Source organism: Salminus brasiliensis, chromosome 6 (genome assembly GCF_030463535.1).
Source record: "Salminus brasiliensis chromosome 6, fSalBra1.hap2, whole genome shotgun sequence".
In the NCBI taxonomy this organism is placed as follows: Eukaryota; Metazoa; Chordata; class Actinopteri; order Characiformes; family Bryconidae; genus Salminus; species Salminus brasiliensis.
This window is the reverse complement of record NC_132883.1, coordinates 12,988,616-13,011,850: the sequence shown is the minus strand read 5'-3', so window position 1 is coordinate 13,011,850 and position 23,235 is coordinate 12,988,616. Positions and strand designations below refer to the sequence as shown.

At 41.8% G+C, this 23,235-nt stretch overlaps 2 protein-coding genes across 7 annotated transcripts in view; one reads left to right on the top strand and one right to left on the bottom strand.

The window, feature by feature from the left end:
• elavl4 (ELAV like neuron-specific RNA binding protein 4) overlaps positions 1–17,684 on the bottom strand; it is an 85,968-nt gene extending 68,284 nt beyond the window's left edge. For 2 of the 5 annotated variants that reach the window (XM_072681652.1, XM_072681654.1), the window contains exons 1-2: positions 17,077–17,682; positions 16,200–16,328 (exon numbers count right to left, since the gene is read on the bottom strand). In XM_072681652.1, coding sequence (XP_072537753.1) covers positions 16,200–16,328; positions 17,077–17,124 — 177 coding nt within the window. In that variant the 5' untranslated portion in view covers positions 17,125–17,682. Of the gene's footprint in view, positions 1–16,199; positions 16,329–17,076 lie in introns of all 5 variants that reach the window. The other 3 variants (XM_072681651.1, XM_072681653.1, XM_072681655.1) reach the window with 3 other exon arrangements.
• A 4,635-nt stretch (positions 17,685–22,319) lies between these two features.
• Positions 22,320–23,235, top strand: part of agbl4 (AGBL carboxypeptidase 4) — a 436,619-nt gene continuing 435,703 nt past the window's right edge. For both annotated transcript variants that reach the window (XM_072681668.1, XM_072681667.1), the window contains exon 1: positions 22,320–22,403. In XM_072681668.1, coding sequence (XP_072537769.1) covers positions 22,373–22,403 — 31 coding nt within the window. In that variant the 5' untranslated portion in view covers positions 22,320–22,372. The remainder of the gene's footprint in view (positions 22,404–23,235) is intronic.

Here is a 23,235-nt window from a genome sequence, read left to right as displayed (position 1 = left end):
TAAAATGGTTTAAAAGTAAAGCTAAAGCTTGAACCTCCAAAACCTGCTCTTACCGTCCCTGCACTTTCTCTGTACCTGCAGAAACAAAGTGTGATCCCCTGGTGCTGCTCAGGCAGTTTGATGAGAATGAGTGTTGGCATGACGGTCCAGCAGCCGTGTTAAATATGAAACAGATTTCTCGGTGGACACACCAGCCTCCCACACGTGTTCGTGACCTTGGGAAACCCAAATTTTGCATACATTCTCAGGTTAGTAGCTACTGCATGGTTATTTGGGTTACATTGCCTGTAATGCTGATCAGGATTATCCTGATGGTTCTTGTAAATCATACCAAATTAAGAGCTGAATTACTTCTAAACCAAGCCCCTTAAACTGCAAGGGGCTTCACACTTCAGTATCTTTTACACAGTTCTGTACACATATTCTTTTAATAGTTGCTGTAGAGTTGTAAGATGAACAAGTCATCAACTGTAGCATGCAAAAGTGACAGATTTCCCTATGTTACAAATGGCATTTTTCATGTGTAATAGAAATTACAATTCATTTAAAAAATGGTAAAAGTATAAATATGTACAATTACTAGATACTTTTACTTTTTATGCCCAGTACTTTGTACTTTAACTTAAGGAGAAATATAAATAGACTTATAAATAAACTTAATAAACTTAGAAATATAAATAGACTCCCACTTTTACTAGAGTAATTTACTCACTCTACTTTCACTCAAGCACCTGAGTCTTATACTTATACTTATACCACCACTGCTATTGAATAAATTAGCAGATGCATTAAGCAAGCAAATAGATTTTTTAGCATCCACATCGAATCCATAAAAAAAATCTACAGGGTAAGCTATGACACTATTATGGCTAAAATGGTTCTATGTATACCTATTAAAGATGCCTCACACAGACACTCACACATTTCATATCAGCATTAGGTATTTTTACTGCCATTACTATGTATGTACTGTATGTAGGTTCCTTTACAACACTGTGCATTAATATGCATTATTTTTGTAGCTTCTGCATGGCATTGTGCTACAAAATGCATCACTTATCTGCCTCCCAACAATACATTAATTCAGATCACTAATCACTCCTAAACAGAGAGAAAGAGAAAGAGAGAGAGAGGGAGATACAAAGTGAGAGAACCTGCTTGTGGCTTCATTCACATGAAGGCTTGATTCAATTATACAAGGGCCCCTCTCATCACAGCGCAGACAAACTTGAGTTAGTCCATTAACCTCTGTGTGAGTTCACCAATCTGCAGTCTGCCAGCCACTGATGGGAGCTATCATAGCGCCTCTCCACTGCCTCCAAACTCTGCAGCGCTGTTAACCCAAAGCAGAGCGAGCACGGATGCTCTCCACTTCTCAATACGTGCTGAGTAGCCTGCTAATGACTGCTACCGGTGCTCAGCGGCCTGCTGGAGAGAGGAGCCAGCTAGAAATGGAAGCTCTGGGCGCCGCTCCCCCCTGTCTGTGATGGAGGGATGGATTGAGGAAAGCTTGGTCCACTGAATTAGAGTATCCTCTCCCTCTCTTTCAAGCTCTCTTACTCTCTCCTTCTCTCTCCTCTTCACCTATGACCTCCCTTCGCAAAGTGCCGTGGCTCGTCAGAACAGCGGCTGTGAAATATTTATGAGGTGTGAGAGTGTACGTCGAAATCTTGTTTGAGACACAAACAACAGCAGCAAAGATGTGGTCCTGGTGCTGGAGTGTTTAAGGCATTGCAGTGACTGATTTGTTTAGGTTTAGTTAGCAGGAGAGGGCACTGTATATGTGGAGGTTTATGGGTACCAGATTTACAATTCCCCAATGTTCTATATCGTTGCTGCGATCTCCAAAATAGTAAATTTGCAGTAGAGACCAAAGAAAACATTTAACTTCTCATGTAATGCAACAAGTCATGTTGGACCATTACCATTGGTCCACTGCTCGCAATCAAAGGGCAGCTGGTGTTTCAAATGCTGTATAAAGCTTTTGCTGTGCCCATGCTCTACTCCACACATCAGTGGCTCTCAAACCAGTTCTCAGGGCCCTCCCAGACAGTCCAAATTTTTGTGCTATCCTTATGTGGTGCAAGATGGGTTTGAGCAAAAATGTGGACTATCCACAGGGCTTTGAGCTTGTGAAGCACTTCCATAGACTTCTAGACTAACCTATGCACGTTTTATTCACCAATTCTTTAATTATTTTTTTTCAAGCACTGAAAAAAGGAGTGTGTTGAATATACTTGATGCAAATGTGTATCAGTACATGGCTGGTAAATAGATAGTATGGGACAGTAAATAAACACTAACAGGAAGGAAACATATTTTGAAAACAATTTAAATTATAATAATAAACATGGGCAAGATTATGTTGATTAGAGGTTCTTTGAATGCTGGTTCCAAGCCCCACTTGTACTATTACATAATTACATTTTCAGGAGGAAAAAAAACTTTTTTACTCAATATAGTTTAATGTAGAACATTAAATGTCAATCAGTTTCTGCATATTTTAATTTATTATTTGTTATTATTACACATGCAGTCAAATTCAGTGTAAAATGATTCTACCAACATTTTAGCTCTGCGGCGCCAATTTAACTTTGTTTTAGAACAAGTACTACCCATTAGTTGTTTTCACTTTAATTGTTTTTCACTTTCTGACATTAATCTAAAATTAAATTTGGATTAATATAACCCCCCCCCCCCAAAAAAATAAATATATATACAAACACACACACAATTAAATTATTATTAAAGTATTAAAAAGTACTGAAGTGTGTTCTGTGTAAAGCATTTGAATCCATTTACACTTGGAAAAGCAACATAACATGCAAGCAGTGGTGCTCAAACTACATTTGACTGTATGTAGTCATAGATAACAGTAAGGATCTGTTCACTCAAAATTGTACCTGTAAATAGTTAACATAATTTCTTATAATAACATACATATTATAACATATATATGTTATGTTATATATCATACTTGATTGTAGATACTCTTTCTATATTTGTGTCCATGCATCAAAATTGTGATTCAGGATCCATATTTGCACTTTAGTACAATTTCCATTGACTTTTCCGACCCTTTGTAAAATATATTACAAATGCATACATCATTTCTGCATTAATAAATTATTATTTCAGAGTGACCACAGCACAATTACCACATGAATAATAGCAAAATTGTGTTAATGTAAAGTATTTTAACCATGCACACATTAGTTTTGAATTAAGTAAATTCAGTGTTTGATTTTTTTCTACTTGAAAAGTAGAAAGATGTCTGTTCTGAAACATACAGAAAACTCCTCTTTTTCACTCATTTTCAGCCTTGCGACCAAGAATACTGCAACCATTTTCTGTTTGTAAAACCATCCAGTCTGAGGCATTTCCATTAAATGACTTTGATTCCTCTACATTACTGACTGAACTGCGACAGCATGCACTTGAAGCAGGCGATACATGAGCCGAAGCCGGCGAAGGAAGGCGACCAGTATGAATCATGCGAGCAGTGTGTTCCTCTCTCTGCGTGTGTTTGACCAGTGGCAGAGTGAGGACAGATGGAGGAAGATGGTCTGAGGGATTAGGATGGCATGCAGTCCATGCTGGAGGCTCCGGCTTCAGAACATGGAGGCTCTGAGAAGGAAGCTGCGACTTGAGTGGTCCCTGCCATCTACCGCAAAGGTTAGTGTGTATTTCTGTATGTGTGTGTGCTCACACATTTCTGCACTCATAACTGAATCCATTTATTCTTCATTCGAATGAAGTGGACCACTGTTAAATGCACACAAACTAATGGAGCAGTTTTCTTCTCTCACTGAATCCTGTTGGTTTGCCGGCCGTTTTGCCTGATTCGCTATATAATTATAAAGGTATTGTGTGCGTCTGCTGCACGATTCATCCGTCCACAATCTGAACAGCCTTAAAACAGGCCAGCTAATGTAAATGACATCATTTATCAGCTGTCAAAAAGCCATTAAAGCAGAAGGGGCCTGCAAATTGAATGATGAGCTAACAAGCTGGCTAATTGATTTATTTGCATCCTGTAAAAAAGGCCTTTTATGTGCAGCGCCAAACTAGCTGATTTTTCAACTATATTTTCCTTTGTTTTGAGGAATTAAGGCATATTCTGGTATAGCTATGATATGCCTTTTTTCAAATAATAAAAAGAATAACATTGTCTACTTTACTTTAATAGGGACATTATATTCTCTTAAGAAGGGCCTGTTTTGATCTACTGTTTGAGCCACGGCTGAACATGTAAAATGTCATTTAGTGATTGTCCGCCCGCACAGTCAAGCACACTAACACACACACATACACACTGGCAACCACGCGGCATGGCCACCTCTCTCTCTCTCTATCTCTCTCCCTCTCTCTGTCTCTCTCCCTCTCTCTGCTCTTTTGTTTCTGGAGTACCTCTGATCCTCACCAGCCACTGAGCTCCAATTAAAGCATCCCAGCACATACACACACACAGACAAGCACACACACACACTCCTGGCCCCTGCCTCCTCTCACACTGCCTCATTTCAGCCCTCAATCTGACTAATTACATTGAACCTTGCCTGCCCCATCCTGCCCAGCTACACATGCACATACACGTTCACACACATGCACACACTTGCGCACATACAACACACACACTATAATCGTTTTTTCAACTGTCAGTTTCTGTCAATTCATTGACTCTTGTGTATGGTTTGTTTTAAGCCACAACTCTGTTTGCACCGAACAAATTTCACATCCACTCAGACATGTATCCAAAATTGTGTATGGAGATTGCCTGGCTTCCACCAGCACTCCTAACGAGAATTGTGCTATATTTCAGAACCCTCTCGCTGGAGGGCGACGTGCTGAAACATGCGAGAGACATGGTGATAATTGTTTCAACTCAGCGAAATCTCTCCTGTAAGTGCATACCTTTCCTCTCAATTTTCACCCTCAGTCATCGCAGGTTTATTTTAAGATGGCAAAGTGTAGACTCCTCTCAAGGTGTCAACGCGATTGTGTTAAAGCCGCCTCTCTCTTTTTTTTAAACCTCTCCAAAAATGTCCTTGGTTCGTCACAGAGCATTTTCCAAGTTTTGTTGACTTTCCTGTAGAAAGTGAAATGCAGTGTGTGTGTATGTATGTGTGTGTGTGTGTGTGTGTGTGTGTGTGTGTGACGCTCTTGTTTTGGAAATATATAATCTTAGTCATAAGTGGTGATCATATATTTGTAAAAAATTATGTTTACTATTTTACAGGTTTTGAGTGAAGACATCCTTATTATTATCTATGACTATGTACAGTCAGGTGTAGTTTAAGCACCACTGCTAACGTTATGTAATTGTAGTTTTAAAAAAACTAAATTTGTTAAATTCAGAACAGATAAAAATAGCAGAAAATACCATATGTATGTATGCTTCTTGTAGAGAATTAATTTTTACTTAGACAATCAACAAATTACACAATTTCAACAGGGATGACCAAACGTCTGCTTACAATTGTAACTAATGTGTAATAGCATATTATAGACGGCGCTGTGCAAAGGTTTTAGGCAGCTATAAACTTCAGAATTCACAAGCTGTTTATCTTGGCAGTAATACATATTTGTTTTAAATTTACCAAAAACACAAGCATACAAGCAGTGGCTTAAGGTGTCACAGTTTTCTTTTAAGAAGTTCTACTCTTGGCAACCTATTTTTATTACCTATTAAAATAGGCCACCTATTTTACTAACCTGTTTTTGCTAATCAATACCTCAGTTAAATGAGGTGTGCTGGTGGCAGAATTTAATAAATCCATGCATTGATTGGGGCCACTGATGAGAAATCTTTTTATAGGAGATATCATATTCTGTATAAGAATAAGAATAAGGATAAGAATCTGTATAAGGAATTCTTGTCACTGTACATGGTGTTTTAAAACATATTGCTAAATTAATAAATAATGCATTGGTAAAATGGCGCTTATTTCATTATAATTAATATAATTTCTAATAAAATTAATTTAATGTCAAGAATTACAGAAGAATCATAAGGCCTGTATTTTTTCAATTGGATCTTTTTTTTTTAACTTTAAGAAGGACTATTGAGAACCTGCCTCACATTTTTAAAGCGATCAACTGAAGAGGACGCTCCGAAAGGAGAGTGATATTTAGAGTGATATTTTGGAGTACTTGTAGAGCAAGTTGAAGCTGAGTGCCCCTCTCAAGGGCAGAATGTCAGTTTTTACAGCGAGGGGGAAAAGACCTTAGAGCCTGCATCCCTCCAGGACCAACTTCCTATTACATCCATGATATAAAACAGCAGTCCTACTGTTGCTAATCAGTGGCCCCAACCACTAAGCCACCTGCCGTTCCTCTCCTGGTGCTGTTTTGTAAACATGCACCCTCTCTCACCTCGGCCCCATGCAGCCGCCGGTGTCTCTTATGATGATGAGCCTTTACCGTATTGGATGTGTCAGAGCCCACCTGCTGGCCTGGCCCTGTTCAGACTGCTCCTCATCCAGGGAGGCTCCCACACCAATCCGACTCAGACTAACAGTGGGCCAATCTTAGCTATTTTTCATGAGAAACAGGAGGGGCACTAAGCTAGTCGGTGCCATCTGATTCAGTGGTACTTTACTTCTTTCATTAACATCTGAATTGTACGAAACATAATATGAACTTGCATTAACCCTGACAATATGCCTTACTCCATGGCATACATATATACATATATTGTTCATTTTGTTGCTGTCGCATCAAAACTATATAGCTCCATTTTGTACGTTTTATTTTTCGAACATGATTCGGCAACATTAGCTACCCTTCATACTGTGTGAAACAAACAACAAGTCACCTGCAATATAATCTTTTACATGGTTTTGTTTTCTTCTGTACCAAGTTACCATTTTGAACATTTTAAATCCAACAATAGTGATAATAAAACACGCTTACTCCAGCACCAAATCAATTCCAGCCTCCACATTTAAAACTGACCATCTCAGTACTCATTTCACTGCCCAACAATACAGCACTTTCAAAGTATGCGAGAAAGTCCATCCCTTTTTCCAAAACACACAAATGTGGTGCAATTTCCGATTCCAACTCCATAATTGTCACCTCCTTACTGTAGGCCCCCAACCCCACATCAATTTCTCATGACAGAGACCGTTGTGCGTATACACCCACCAAATCTGACCTCAGCCTACACAAATCACACACTTCTCAGATGTCACATGAGCTTTTCTGCAGACGTTTTCTGCAGTGTATAGATAACAAGAAAAAGAGCTTAGAATTCTTGGGTTTATATTAAAATCCTGATTGTGCTTATTGTCATTATTTGTCAGTTGTCATTAGTCTGTTGTTTTGGTTTGTGGATTATATTCTTTTTTTGGGGTTTTTTTCTGTCATTTAAAAAAAAAACGTTTCTTTACCTTATAATAATATTTCTGTACATTGATTTTAAGAAGAAAAAAAAGAAGAATGAGAGTTTGTTTTACTTCTCCTGGATAATATATTTTAAAATAATATACAATGTATATTTGTTTCCTACTTGTATTTTGTATTATTGGTATTTCTATTTAATTTAATAATAATGGTTTGCTTTTTACACTCAATGCCTTGATTCATTCGGATTATAGTAGGTGGCCAAATAAAGTATCACAGCCATTCGTCTGTGAGTTCTCATGCTTTTGAAAGAAGGTTCTTCTCTTAATTAATTAATTAATCAGAGTGAATGAAAAGTGTTACTTGTTTCTTTCTATTCATTATCATGCTGTGTGGCATGCGTGACTTGTAGCTAAGCGTTGACTGCTGGTTGGCTGAGTGGGGGCATTGGGACACTTGGCTGTTGGATGGCCTTTGTCTTGTTTGATCCCAGTCGGTGGCTCTGTAGTGCAACGAGGAGGACCACGGTGGTCCATCTGGCTGAGGCTTTAAGCAGTGCTTCCCTTCAAAGGGGGAGGGAGCTCACACTTGTGCCCTAACTAGCATTAGAGTGGCAGTCATTAGTGCTGCTACAGGCATACTACAATTGTCTATTAGAACATTGTACTTTCCGTACTTGATAGATGATCATACTTAGCCTGTAATGCCCAGAGAAGAAATAAGTGTTTTTTTCTCTTAGTTCTGACAATTATTTTTGTGTGCTTCACAGTAATGGTGTGCTGTGTTCTCCTACAACGTCATTCTGATCTCCGGGGTGAAATTGAACGGAAATCCATGCTGTGTCCGCCTCCTTTTTTCCCCTCTCCCCTGTCTCCTGCCCATCTCTCCTTGTTTGTACATCCTCTGTCACCTTGTCATTCGGAGCTCAGGGAAAAGCAGCGTCAGTATTTCTGTACCCCCTCCACACCCCCCTCCATCCCTGTTCTTGCTGTCTCCATCCAAAAATGCGTAGCACCAGAAAGAGAGACAGGAATACAAACAGAGAGAGAGAGATTCACTGTAGATCTAGAAGGAATGCCTTGAGGATTAATTATCATTCGTAACTTCGTTCTTTGCCCCAGCCTCAAATGGGGGTTATTTCGCTGAGCTGCTATTGATGTTTTGGACAGGCTTCTATGGTGGAGCGTTTAGAGCTGAATGCTGCTGTTAGAGAGAATGCATTATTAATGCGAGGAGAGAGAGCTAGCAGGGTCTAACGGCTCCTCAGGGCTGTGAGGAGGACGATTACTGTCTCACAGGAAGCAACACCACGCCTCGGAGGTCTTCCTCAGCTTCCCCAGCATGCCAGGCATCCATCATTTATTCACGAAAGCAGCCTCTTCCAACCGCCCACCCCCCCTGAACAATTAGCCGATCAATAAAATGTATGGGCTCAGAATCTATCAATTTGGGGGAAGCGGTGCCGTTCGTCAACGTGTCAGCTCATGGGTGCAGCCTATCATTCAGGCACTGGCCACATTTATCACTTTACCACCAGTCTCTGAGTCATAGCAACCGTTCAAATCCAGCAGTAAGATGGCCGCTTGATTCTGAGCTACGATTAGCCTCCAGCAGAAGGCGTGCCAGTCTGTTTGGATGTATGTAAGCACAGGAATTTTAGTTGGAACGAGTGCATTGTGAGATGCCAAGGATTGAAAAGCATGAAGTAATGCCCCAGTTTTGTTCAACCTAATCTCTGTCTGAGGTATCTATAGCATACTGAGGTATCTATACATAGGCAATAATTTGACACTTTTATCCACATGTGATCACAGGAGAGAAAACCTGTGAAACGTACTTAGAATGGAAGTCAATGGCTGGCTTCTACTGTAAGCTTGTTTGAGTCAAAGGCCATTCTTCTGTTCTCAGAAATGATTATTGCTTGTGGTAATTGATTATATGCTACAGATCAGGCAGATAAAGTTGAAGAATATATCCACCCACTGTTAGCATAGCATGTTCTTTTTTGTGGGTGGACGATCTCTCCTGAGAGCGACAAGTGTGTGTTTTTCTCAGTGAGGAATACAGGTTATCCAAAGCAACCATGGTCAGAAGTGCAAAAGTCAGCTAATGCTATCTTTAGGGGTTGAATAATGAGAAGGAGAGAGAGATTGATGAGAGACTGCTTTTCTATCCACCACAGCCCCATTGCAGCTTCTCTTCTATTAGCGAAAATGCTAATTGCAGTACTTAGCCAGACCGAGGTAAAATGACGTCCCCCGTTTCACTGTTCAATAGCTCTCATTTTAAACCACTCTGCACTCTTTTAGCACACCGAAAAAAAGGTAAAATGTGTAAAACACATAAATAGTGTCATCACTGCAGTTTCTCTAGATTATCTGTCAGATAATATCACGGCAGGGATGCTGGATTAATCGTGAATAGTCACTGTGTTAGGAAGGAAAATGTCATGTGCGTTACCTATGCTAAACTACTGGCACCACGAAAACAGTTTATTTTACAGACATTCCCTTTTGTTTACTTTTTGGTCCACAAAAAAAGCTTGTTTTTGTGGAAGTGTTTTTCCAATCACAAAGCTTTCACCGTTGACTGATTTCACCTTTTTGATCTTTATTTTCACCAAAGCTTTCATGGCCTAAAATACTAGATGAAGAATGGACCTTTAGCGCGTGTGCTAAAGGTGTGTGTGTATATGTGTGTGCAGGGAGAGAGGGAAGTGCGGTAGCTTTTCTTTTGGAGCCATCACTGCCCTCCTGCTGCTGCTGAAATCACAGGCTTTTTACTTCCAGGTCAAGGTACCTGCATCCACCATGCTGACCCCTCTCTCAGCTGACGCTGCCTTTGTTTTCTTTTCAAAGAGCGGGCGAGAGAGAAAAAAAAGGCATTCTAATTCAAAGCTTTCTTTCATGGCGTCTGACCATCTCCCCTTTCGTCCTCATCAGCGGCGAGCAAATTATGGCCAGCGCCGTGAGAGCACAAACATTGGACAAATTAAAGCGAGTCAGTTGGCTCAAGCTCCAGTCCACTAGGCTGACTGCTCTTAGACCGACTGGTGGTCTGGTGGCTGGTTTTGAGGCTGGTGATTCCCGGGGGAAGGGGGGCGGGTGTCAGCAGTCCTCGTCTGTGCGGTCGGAGGGGCTGAGGGGTGGAGGGGCCACGCGCCACCTGCCTTCCTCAGGCGAGTGGAGCTGGAGTTGGGCTGAGCCTGGGCTGGAGCAGGCCGCTCCGCTTCTCTCTCTGCCTGGCTGGAGACACCTGCTCCCCGCCTCAGCAGAGACAGCCCCCAGAGCTCTGGCTCAGCTGCTCTGTGTATGTGAGTGTGTGTTTGTGGGACTGAGCAAGCCCTGCAGACGTACACACACACACACGGACCAAGTGTGTAAATCTTTGACCTCACAACAGTTCAGTTCTGATTATTTTGGAAATGATTCAGTGCATTGTGAAGTGGTTGGTTCCAACTTGATATGATTCGATTTCATCCGATTTGTGTATTTGGCATTGTTTACACTGTAGTGGTGTACAGAGTAGTGCAATATGTTCTTCTGGACTATGTTATACTGTTCAATAAAAAGGCACTGAAATGTGAATTTTCTAGTATAAAAAGATGTGTAATACATATACATAACAATACTACATAATATAGGCTGTATATAAAATCACTGAATATAGACCGATAGATATAGATTTTTTTATTATTAGTTATAATCAATTCTAACATCCAGAGCCAATGCAGGGGTCTTCACCTTGTGTTGCATGTGTTTTATATCTCTCTTTCTAACACACACACACACACACACACACACATACACAAACACACACACACTTACATAAATGATTACCAAGTGGAACCGTAGTTAAATTTTCAAATATTTTGTTTTTGTAATATTATAATACTCAATAATCATAATACTGCCTTTACATTGGTTAGCAGGTTAGTTTCTTACAATTCTGTTTCTGCTTTCTGTACATAGGAATGTAATGGGCCTTTTTGTGCTCCAGCAAAACAAACCCTGCCTGCATATTCTACTCCAGGAGCCCCTTACCACTCCTGAGGGCGACCGCCTGTTGTTCAGCATAATTGGAAAGCGAGACGACAAGTTGCTGGTGGACTGGCCACTTTGTCTCAGGTGATGCCACTGATATGATCTTGAGAAGGACAAAACATCTCATTAGGTCCTTACTCTGCACTTCGTGATGATCTGATGAGGCTGCAGTGCATCAGTAATTGCTGGTTAGTTTTTGAATGTTTTTTTTTTTTAACCTTCACTAACAAACGTTGCATCAAGGGCAGAGCATGCTTAAGTCTTATTCGCCTTCAAGGGAGCAATTGAAGGTAAAGGGAGTACCGTGATCTTCTCCAAAAATTGTAATTGTAGTGCGGTCCCTCTGAATTTGCCACCTCAAAATAGACCGCTATAATTAAGACCAAAATCCTTCTCTTTAGCCTATTCATCAGTAACGCTTAAATTGTATTTGGAAGCAGGTCTGATGTTTGGCTTGGAGCTGTAAATAATAGGGGCTTCTTTAATGCTATTTTATGCTTCTGGATTCCCTTTTCCTCTGCCTGTGCCGTTTCACTTGCGTGTACGTGTGCAATGTGCAGCATGCTGCGTGCAGTCTGAGCGCTATGAGGTGCCAGATGCTCTTGTGAGGGTGCGCGTGGGAGTGCGCTTGTGCTAGCAACCGCTGCTTGACATACAGGTTTAATAGCTGTTTTTCAAGTCAAGTCAAGACACCGTTCAAAAAAGGGAGGCACCGTCTGTCAAAGAAGGTTAGGCCCAGTTACAGGTAATAGGGCTGGACTTCTAGCCTGTGGTTGAGAGGGCTATAGCAGTTTCACAATGACTCTGAAGCATAGCTGTGTTTACATTTGATGCCTGATAGACTGACTGAAAAAAAGTAATTGATTTGCAATGGGTTGCTCTAGAGTGCATTTAAAATTGGATGAAATTAATTAAAATATATAAAACGAACACATATTCGTTAATGCAGAAGCAAATTCTAATTATTAGGCCTGTCTGAAACATCTTTCCAAATGCAGAGGCAGTAAAAAAGGTTCATGTTTTTGCGCAGGAAGTTGATCGACTGCAATCTACTGCTATTGTGCTGAGATGCTTTCGCAGCTGATGAATCTGCATCACCGGCTGCTTTGCCACTCTTATATGCACGCACTCACACACATACGCAGATGCACATACACACATGCGTGCGCACACTCTCATTCCGGCTTTGTGCGCAGCAGAATGCTGCACCTGTTCTTGGATCAGTGGGCCTGGGGTTGAGCAGCACAAATGAACTAATTTCCTGGGCTACATTAAGCAGAGAAACAGTGCAATCACGGCAGGAGGAGCCGGCCGGCCCGGCAGATGGGCCGAGCTAATCACTGTTGTGAAATAGAGCTGACCCTGCCTATCTCGAGCGCTGCCAACAGACATTTGCCAATCGCTTCACAATTCCCTCTCCACTCCCCCACCTCTCCGTTTGCTTCTCTGCTCCTTCAAATGAGTTTAGGGGGGAAATCATAACCTCCTCAAAATGGCTAAAAATGAAGTTAGGCAGAAAAAAAGAAGCTGCGTGTTTGCCGAGACGGAACAGCTGTAAAAGAGCACTGAGCGCGTGTGACTGTGTGTGTGTTTGTATGTGTGTGTGTGTGTGTGTGTGAATGAATGCAGTGTTTCTCATCAGAAAGTCACTTTTTCAATTTTGCAAACCTGCATGCAATTTGTTTTGTATCTGTAGCGATGCCCGGCCAATCAGCCACTGCGTTGGTATTGCCTTTGGCACTGCGCTTTCATTTCTCATTATTGGCTCTTTCTGCTGTTTCAGAAATATTTGCCTTTCTGTGTTGAACGCCTAGCAGTGCTGAGAATCAAGCTACGCCCAATGTAGCACAGCGTGTGGCGGGCTGCTGATGTGTCACGTCCTTCTGAAGGGGTGAAAAAACTATATTTGTTCCTCCTGATTGGACACCATTTCAGTGTTCGCCAGCTTTTTCCGAGAAGTCGCTGAAGCGCTTGGCACAAGCTACGATGGCAAGGACATCGACCGTGTTCAAATGTAGCGGCCATTAGCCGGTGCAGCAGTGAACTGCTTTTTGCTCAAACGCTGTATATTAATGGTAGCTAAATCCGTAACTTCATTATCATTATCTAGCGGTGATTTATTGATTTTCTCGACGCTATATTCATTCTAATAATTACACCCAGCTCTCCGTTTTTAACACTGGTTGGCGCCTGTAAAAAAGGGAACAGCTTCGTTTGCTGAGATTGCAGTGAACAGTTTATTGCCTGTTTTCGGGCTCTGTTTCAGTGTGAATGGCAGCCAGCAGTACATACAGCACATGTATGCCGATAGACACAGTGGCCCCATATATAAAGAATATAGCCCTCTTTTGCATGCATTCCAAATACAAGCAAATGCGGGTAGAAAGCTTGCTCGCTGTATTTTGATGGAAAATGTCTCTCTGCTTCACGATGCACACTCCAAGATAGCCTCTTACCTCCCGCCTCGCACTGTTCTAATGTATGCAAATGATCCGGCTTCACTTAATGAAGGTGCCATTAATCACTGTAACGATGGTCTGTTTTAACCTGGTTAATTACAATCTGAAACACGTTTAAATATTCGCCAAGAATCGTGAGTCGCGTATGCAGATTCATTTATTTTTCGGAGCTGGCACAGCTGACTGCACCACCACCATGCCGGGCTCGTTCTACACTTCAAGCCAGCACCAGTACATTCTCTACCTGTGGTCTGAAACAGAAGCATTTCATTACAGATTAGGAGTGCTGATGCTTTTGGTTGCCAGCAGCAGAAACATAATAAACATACTGTAAAGCAATTGTTTATTCTTTTTTTATTTGGGTATTACTGATTTCCATTTCTTAAATATAGTGATGTATTTTCTGGTAGACCAAAGTCACCAAAGTAGAAAATCCTCCATTACTTTCCATGAATTTTCACAGTGAAGGAGGAAGAAGAGGCTAATCGCTTGTGATTATTTATGATACATGGATTGTCTCTTAGTTGGTTGTTTTGCCCTTTTTAGCTAAATAAGTAACCCTAAACCCTTAACAGGCTACAAACTGTACCAGTGCTTTCTTGTGGCACCAAATGAAACTGTTCTAATAATGACTACTATTTGTTTTTTCAGAACTTCAAGGATCTTCAAAGACAAATCATCAGAAGTACTAATAATTCTGGTTTGTATGGAGAACACAATATGAATCACCCGCACACACCTCACAAGGATTTTGCGAGTCAGGATTTTAGTAACTGCTGCCGCTGGTAAACACCGCTTAGCTATTTCTTAAACCAAAACACACGTCATGCCATCGCAGTGTGTCAGTGTGTGTATGTGTGTCTATGTGTGAGTGTGTGTGTGTTGGCAGAGCAGCCTTGGTACTGTCAGTAGCGGCGTGTTTTGTGTGAGAAAGGGCTCGGGCTCCAGGCAGGCATGCTGATCCTGTTTTGTGGGGAAACGGAACGAGAGCCCATCACAGATTAGACACCCACAGCTTCGTGTCGATTTAATGCACCAAGTCAGGGATTTACTTCGAACCGACCGGCACAGACTCCGCCAGCCTGCCAGGGCTTTCCCTACACTGCCTGTTTCTCTCTTTCTTTCTCTCTCTCTCTCTCTCTCTCTCTCTCTCTCTCACCCTCACCTAAATCAGCTCCTCATACGAGCAACGCCACATCAGCCCACTGTCTTATTACGAAACCAACTGAAAATGGCAGCGCTGACAGCTAATTTCAAGCACATTGTGTGTACCCGGATTTTGTTTAAGGCAGCACTTTCTGTGGCACTGTAACTTAATATGCACATATTGTTAAAGTATGTATAATGAGGTGTAAACTTGAGTAACGTGTAGCACTGGCCCATTGGATTCCTTTATAAGTGTGTTTTAGTGCAGCGTGGGTTCTTTGTCTTATTTTAATAAGTACAGAAAAATGCTTAGAAATTATTGCGTGGAAATCAACCATATGCTGCAGATGAAGATAACATTAAAATGTAGACGACAGAGTGTTCCTTTACCCCCTCTTCATTTGCAAAGAAGCAAGGGAAAATAGTCACGCAGCTCAGTTGTCACCATGCAGTCACCCATATGTCTTTTTAAGAACAATACAGAAGAGCCTATACTCCCTCACGTCCTTCAGCGACACCTAAGCTTACGCACGACAAACTGTTGTCCCACACTGCAGTGTGCCAAAACACTTTCACTTCACCAAACCACGCTTCATGCTAAAAGGGTCTAGTGCTAGATGGCAATAAAAAAAAAATTAATCACTTAATTAATTAAAAGAAAGTCAAGGTCATGTTCGAGCACAATCGGCATAAATACATCCACACCTCACCTAAAAGTAACCTTGCCCTATGCCGAAATGACTAGATGCATGCACGCACCAGTAACACACACACACACACACACACACACACACACACGCCCACACAACTCAGACTTTGCACAAAAACAGACTTTCAATTTCAAGCATCACCACACATAAGGTGCAAACTCATACCCGCTAAAACATACACAAACAAGTCAATATTCTCTCTCTCTTTCTCTCTTTCACTCTCTCACTCTTTCTGTCTCTCCTTTGAGTGTCAGTGCTAGAAATAGTAGGCGGACGTGTCATCACACAAGAAAGCATGAAAACAGTTGCTAATTCAAGCCTCAGGGCCGCACTCATTTGACTAAATTGACTAACCATTATACTGCTTCCTCTGTGTTTTTATTTACTTATGTTTGTTTGTTTATTTTTCTTTTGCTGCTTTTTCTTTACTGTACTCTGCACAGTGTTCGTTCTTATGTTCTCTGACACAACAACGTATCTGTCTATCCTCTTACCCCCAGTGACCTGGCCCCCGGCTGGCTGGATGGATCGTGGGGCAAAAGCAGGGAGCCCATGCCCGGGACGGAGCCTTCAGCCTGGGCTAGTGCCGAATACTGGGAGTACCTTACCATCATCTTCAGATACTGCCCGCAAGGTGCGCGATCACACACAGGACAAAGACAAAAGAACAAGAAACAAAAAGGGGGAAAGAGAGGAAAAGAATAGAAATGGTAAAAAGAGAGGGAGCACAAAAGGAGAAAAGATAGACCAAAGGGGAGAGAGAGAGAGAGAGGGAGAGAGAGAGAGGGAAGGAAGAAAAGAGAGAGAGGTGGACAGCTACAGTGATAGACAGCCGTGTGCTCTTGTACAAGCACGTTCATACACACACACATACATACGCATGCACGCATCATCATGCACACACGCACACACTGTGAGCCCCATATGGGCGAGTCATCAAGCAAGCTCAGCAGTTAGAGCCATCTTGCTTTGAGTAAATGAGAAAATTAAATGATTGTGTGTGTGTGTGTGTGTGTGTGTGGTGAAGAGACGGCTGGTTTAATCCCCTCCTATATTTTACAGTGAACCCCGCCGTTCCAACAGCCCTGGGAAACTAACACGACTACACACACTCCCTCAGACCCTGCGCATGAAGCTAGCCCCCTTCACTGCTTCCACATCTATAAGCATGGACACATTTGTACAACACAGATACACATCATCACACACAACATCACACACTCAACGGAATGGTTGGCAACACACACACACACTCACGTACGTACATACGCACGCACGCACACTCTCACGCGTGCACTCAAACGCATGTACACTCACACGCACTGAAAGAAGCGGGGTGAAAAGAATTAGAATCAAATCCTACGTCTTTACCTCATTGCTCAACAAAGCGGCGTTCAGTGTTCGGCTGATTTCGAACATCTTGTTTTCTCGTTGTGATTGTTTTCTCTCTCTTTTCTTTTTTTTCCTCCTCTCTCTCTCTCTCTCGTCCCTTTTCGCCTCTCGTGCGTTCTAGTGGCTGTCCGTCAGTGGAAGTCTCCCTTCTCTCTCTTTTTTCTCTCTACCGGAAATGGGAATCGTTCCCGGTAATGGAAAAAAAGAAAGAAAAAAAAGGAAACAGGTTAAAAAAAGGAGAAAAAAGAGGGGGTAAAAAAAGAAATCCGCTCAAATGTGCTGATTTGCGCTGCGGATGTATTTTGTCCCCTCTCGCGCCCTGTTTATGTTCTTTTTTTTCTCTTTTTTCGTTTGCGACGCACCTCTTGTTAAATGTGGCGCTCGTGCCCTGGCTCTCGGCGCACGACTGAAGAGTCAATATTTTTTCTTTTTTTTTTATCTCCCCAGAGTCAGCACATTAAAACAAGCAGCCGGGCTGGCGGGCTTCTTTTCCTTATCTGTCCCCCGCACACTCACTCTCACAATGCGCTCCGATCCGCACAGTGCTCTCTAGCAGATTACTCCGTCCCAAAACATAGCTCTTAGTTTAAACTCCTCTCTCTCTCTTTCTCTCGCTCTCTCTCTCTCCTTCCTCTCCCTCCCTCCCTGACTCTCTTTCTCTCTCACTCTCTCTCGCTCCCTCCCTCCTCTTGCTCTCTCCCTCTCTCTCTCTCCCTCTCTCTCTCTCTCTCTCTCTCTCTCTCACGATCACGCTCTCCTGCAGCTACAGTTCGCAGTGTTACCACAAGGTGGGTAGACTGTTCTAACAGACGTGACACAGGCACATCTGCCTCACGCCACTGCCACCTTCCATTGCTCAGAGCTCCTGCTGCTTAGAGGGAGCACAGAAGATGCTTGGCTCTCGCCCCGGCATCGCTTCCGCCTCTGCGCCTCACGTCGGCCACGTTTGACGTGCACAGGAGAACCAGGCTTCTTTATGCTGAAATGCAGTTAGTAGTCTCCCTGACCAGCAGAGCCATGGCTGTTTCGGACACAGGTTTAGCATCAAGTGACATCTGTGTAGTACCCATTCCAGATATTTGACAAATAATGGCCAAGAATTTTGGTTCAGTGTTATAATAATGTGCTGTGAAAAATAATTTGTGTAAAAACTGGAAATTGCAAAGACAAATTACAATAAAATTACAATTTTATATCTTAATAGTCATTCTTATCAGAATCTGTAAGCCAATAAGCATACTCCAAAATGTGGACTGGTGATTTGCTGTCCAAATTACATTCTGCATAATGTCAGTCCTTCTTGATTACTTTGCAATCTGTTGCAGACAGCAAATACACCCACTTCCAGCACACATTTCTGGCTTAAGCCACACCCACTTTCACAGTTTGCAAATTAAAAGAAGACAAGAAGAAAAGAAGCATTGTTCATTAATAGGTATTCTATAGCCTTCTATGTGGTCTACATGTTTGCATTGATATCAACCACAGCCCACTCATATATAGGTTATCATACACTGAATTCCTTATTCCCGAACTGACTATTAAAAAACAAGGCCTAGTTGGTATGAACAAATGGTATGTGAACAAAGGTTTCCCTACTAAAACTGGGCTGGGTTGACTCACATTTTGAGTTCACCTCTAAGAACTCATTTGATAGTCCGCATTTCAAGTGCTTTATAAGTATGTAAATGACAGTGGTTTTGTCATGTAAGTTATTAATAAATATTGCTAGTAACTATATAATAAAGTTTTTAAAATATAAAGCATTAATACATAACTGAATACTAAGACAAGAGAGTTTAAAGGGTTAACATCCAGATTAGGAAGACTTTTATTCAATAATAATAAGGCTTTAATGTGGTACCTACTCAAATTTCCAACGTGTGTAATCAGCACCTTTGCTCTAAGTAATCTTATAGTTAGTCATGGGCTGGCTGTGGTGTAGTTTTGCCGGGGCCTTTATCTGCATGAACAGAAAGAGTTAATTAGTAAATAAGTATAAGTAAATTATAAGTATTGACAATGACATTAAAACTAATGTTACTATAAAGTAATAAACTTGATTAAAATTCTGGTAAAATCTCTACATAGATTTTATAAATGGTGTGCACGTGTGTTGCGCTTTCTTTTACTGTGTGTGGCCTGTTAGTACCCTGAATTAGTTTTAACCTTTTAATGTAATTTGGTAACTCTCCAAAAATGTGTATGACAAACTATGAGGTCATGTTTTATTCACCAGCAGGCAGTAATGGAGAACTGTGATCTCACACTGAACAACTACTAAGTGCTTTTTATTGGATGAGTTGGAGGAGTTGATGATGTCAGAAACAAGATTCCTAACTCTAAGATTTAAGTGTGGGACTAATTTAGGGACTAGGGAATCCGATTCCCTATTGTTGATTTACTTGTATCTCAAGAATCCAATTCCTGATAAGTTATGAAGAATGTGTTTTTTCCAACTACCCTGCCAAAAATATCCTGCTGTTGTAATGTGAAGTGAAGCATAAATTCACATAACACTCAAATGACAACAAAGTCCAAGAAATTTGAACCCTTTCAGTGGACACATCTCAGTGTGGTAATAGATTGTGGTGCAAAAGTAGGTGTGTGCTGACATGCGTATGAGTGCGATAGGTGGGTGAATTGCTCACCACAGATAGTACAGTATGCTCTGGTCTCCATGCCACAGGAGAGGCAAGTGTCCAGTTAATAGCAGCCTATTGACACCGGCCCATCTGTTAGGGTGGAATGCAGCCAATGGCGAGCAAGTGAGAGGGAAAGAGAGAAAGCACCCTGCCATGTTCTTCTAATGGAGCTGGTCTTTTTTTTTATTTCACTGTGCCTGAGCATGCATGTGTGTGTGTGTGTGTGTGTGTGTGCTAGGATGGGTTGTCACTTGAATCATGGAGTCTGCCGGTTGATTCCACTGTCAGCTGCCTCTCATCCCCCCTCTCTTCTGTCCGCTTGTGTCCCGGGAGGCTTCTGATTGCTGTCGCCATAGTGACTCTATGTGCCTTCCTAAAGCCTGCTCGAAGCCTGACGCCTCTCCTGTGGGTCTGTCTTCTCGACGCATGACCTCCCATTTACTAAGAGGCTGTATGCATGCTGTCCCAACATGGTCCGGTTAAAAAGGGTTTCCCTGTACACCACCAAATACATGGAGCTCCCCCAGGACACACGCACATCCACACAAAAATAATATTAACTTTCTTTTTTTCTGGTGTTTCAGTACATGTCGCACACAAAAATGCCAGGACCTTGCTCTAAGCATTTAGCAGCCTTTTGCGATCACACTAGCATCAAATGCCCACGGAACAGGCAGTTAAACTGAGCATTTCAGCGGACTGAAACTTATTTTGATGTGGGGAAAAAAGTTGCATCTCCAGAGAACCAATTAAAAATGTGAGGATCAAGAAATGGACCGTACTTGCTTGTGTTTGGTGTGATTGATGTGTTGATTAAATCTTCTGTTTGCCGATGACTGGAGCAGTACAGTGAAGGGAGGAGGAAGAAGAGGAAGAATCTGCTCCTGCAGGCACGTCATAATTGTCAAAGGAATACCCACGGAGATTCAGCAAGCCCTGAGACACTCTGCGGCCAGAGAAATGGAACAGTGTATGCTTGCAGCTCGCTTGCATGTTCTTCTGGAAAAATGCAAGAATACAGGAACAAACGGGCAGCAACCAGGAGCAATCCATATTACTGTTACTCGCCGTCTATACATTTCAGCAACCCTGGCGAATACATAGTCCCAGCTAATTGGTAGAGGAGAATGACATACTACGAAAGACAGCTATTCAATTTTCAATTTTAAGGAGATAACGCCCAGCACAATTTCTCATCACTTAAAAAATAATCAGTCCACACTGGCTGCTCCCTTTTTTCCTGTAGTTTGCCATCAAATATGATCAAAGGGGGTGGTGGGGGAGGGGATCATTGCCAATTTTGCCTTATTAAAGAAGACTCTCCTCCCTAGCCATCTCTGTCTGCTTCTAGCACCCAAAGCTTATAACCTGGAAATTAGTAGGAGAGAGTCTATATGCTTGTGCCCGCTTGAAACACAGTCATATGGTCATTCATTTGAAGGCTAATCAAAAAGCAGCACTATTAATAGAAAATGAATAGGGTCTGGCTTGTGCATGATGGCATAGACTGTCCTCCAATTGTTCAGGAATTCACACATTTTAATCAGCGCACACATAATTGAAAAGAGACAGACAGTATCGGTCGTGAGGGACATCGCAATTTTGAATCCTGAAGCACTTGAAAGGAACAGTTGATGATGGCAATTTCTGCAGCCTGCTTTTTTCCCTCTTACAATACATCAGGGGAAGAAATATTAAGAGGGAGGTTTCTGGAGTTTGCAGTGATTTCTTTTTTTTCTTGTCCAAAAGTTTGTTTTTACACAAAATTACATGTCTAGAAGAAAAAATGTTTATACACACAAAGTGTAATTGCAGTATGTACAGTAAGCTGCATTCCCATACATGTTTTTACTCTTTTAACATTTATTTAACATTTTATATAATAATATCTTCTTTTTCACTCACTATTTTCTACAGTATATCTATACTATATCTGAAGGAACATGGTGCACTTTAGTCTGTACCTAAACACAGATGGGGTGTTTAACATCTCAAAACTAAAGAGGGGAAGATAGAATTGTTACAGTATCTCATAATATTTGTTACTTTTGTTACTTAAAGGTATTTGAAGGCAGGTACTTTTGTACTTGAGCTAGAGGACTTGTGCTAAAGTCATGCCTAATGAAGGGTATTGGAACTTTCCCTCTTTGTACACAACATTACACCTTTAGTACATCTGAAGTAAAAAAAAAAAAAAAAAAAGAGGGCAATGGAAGTATGTACAGTAAGCTACAATAGATTTATACACACATACACTATATTTTATACACATTTACCAAAATACAAGTATCTGTAGCCTATTTGAGTTTGAGTTTATCTCTATATGTGGTATCGTACGCATTTCAACCCCCAAGTAGTTCTTGCTTCCTGTGCAGTAAGGTGTATTAATACAAAAGGGGAACATCAGATAACGAGATACTGAGATAGTAATTAGATAGCATTAGCGCAGCATTGCTGAGAGACATCCGTGTGGCTGGGGGAGCTGTGCCGGCTTGCTGCGCGCGCCTGCCTGCTCGTATGCATCTTACGTCAAATCCTCGCGCGCCTCCTCGCAGCAGCGTTGTCTTGGCAACGCACCTGTAGCGTGGTGTGGAAGCTGGGAGCGCGGAGGAGAAAAACGGCAGAGGAAGATGGAGGAGAGCGCCAGAGAGCTCGATACTGGTGTGTAAAACTAAAGGCCAGTGCCCCTGTCAGCTCTGACCACCACCAACATATCGAATGGCCCCCAGAGCGCGGGTGTAGAGGTGTAGCTGTGCAGGGCACGGGGCGGGTGGGAGCGCTAGCGTGCTCCGCGTTTGTAAACAACAGGCTGTTTGCTAACGTTAGCCAACCCAGCTAGCTAGCTAATGTTTTGTTTGGGCTCCGACTAACGTTGGGTTACACCAAATAGTCGATGAGGAGCGCAGTTCAGTCACAAATCAGCCGCGGTTCGCACGTCGAGCGAGTAAGAGAGAGCGTGGACGGATATAGCTGGTAGACGAGAGGAGGACCTGTACTAATGAGCGCAGTGCTAGATAGCTGTAAGGGGCACAGTCTTCACACAGGAACTGAACCTTAGCTTCGTTATCCGTTTCGTCATCAGGTATACACCTGTAAGGAGCTCGAGCTTAATCAGCAAAGACAATAAAAATAATAAAAATGACAAGAATTTCCGATGTCAGGAATGATTTCTGTCCGAGAAAAAGTACCTTTTTACTTAATCCAGTGTGGGTCTATGTTTGTGGGTTTTGAATGCTGCATGTTTTGAAGCTGGAAAAGAGTTCACCTGTGAACCGGTTTCTTTGCCCGATGATGTCAGCCACATTTTTCAGACGTTCAACACTTAAATAAACGTATATTCACAATGTATTACATCATTATCATCATCATATCATGTATGTATTTGTGTGTATGTGTGCATATATGTGCACACACCCACCCACACACACACACTTTTCCATATATATATATATATATATATATATATATATATATATATATATATAATATGAAT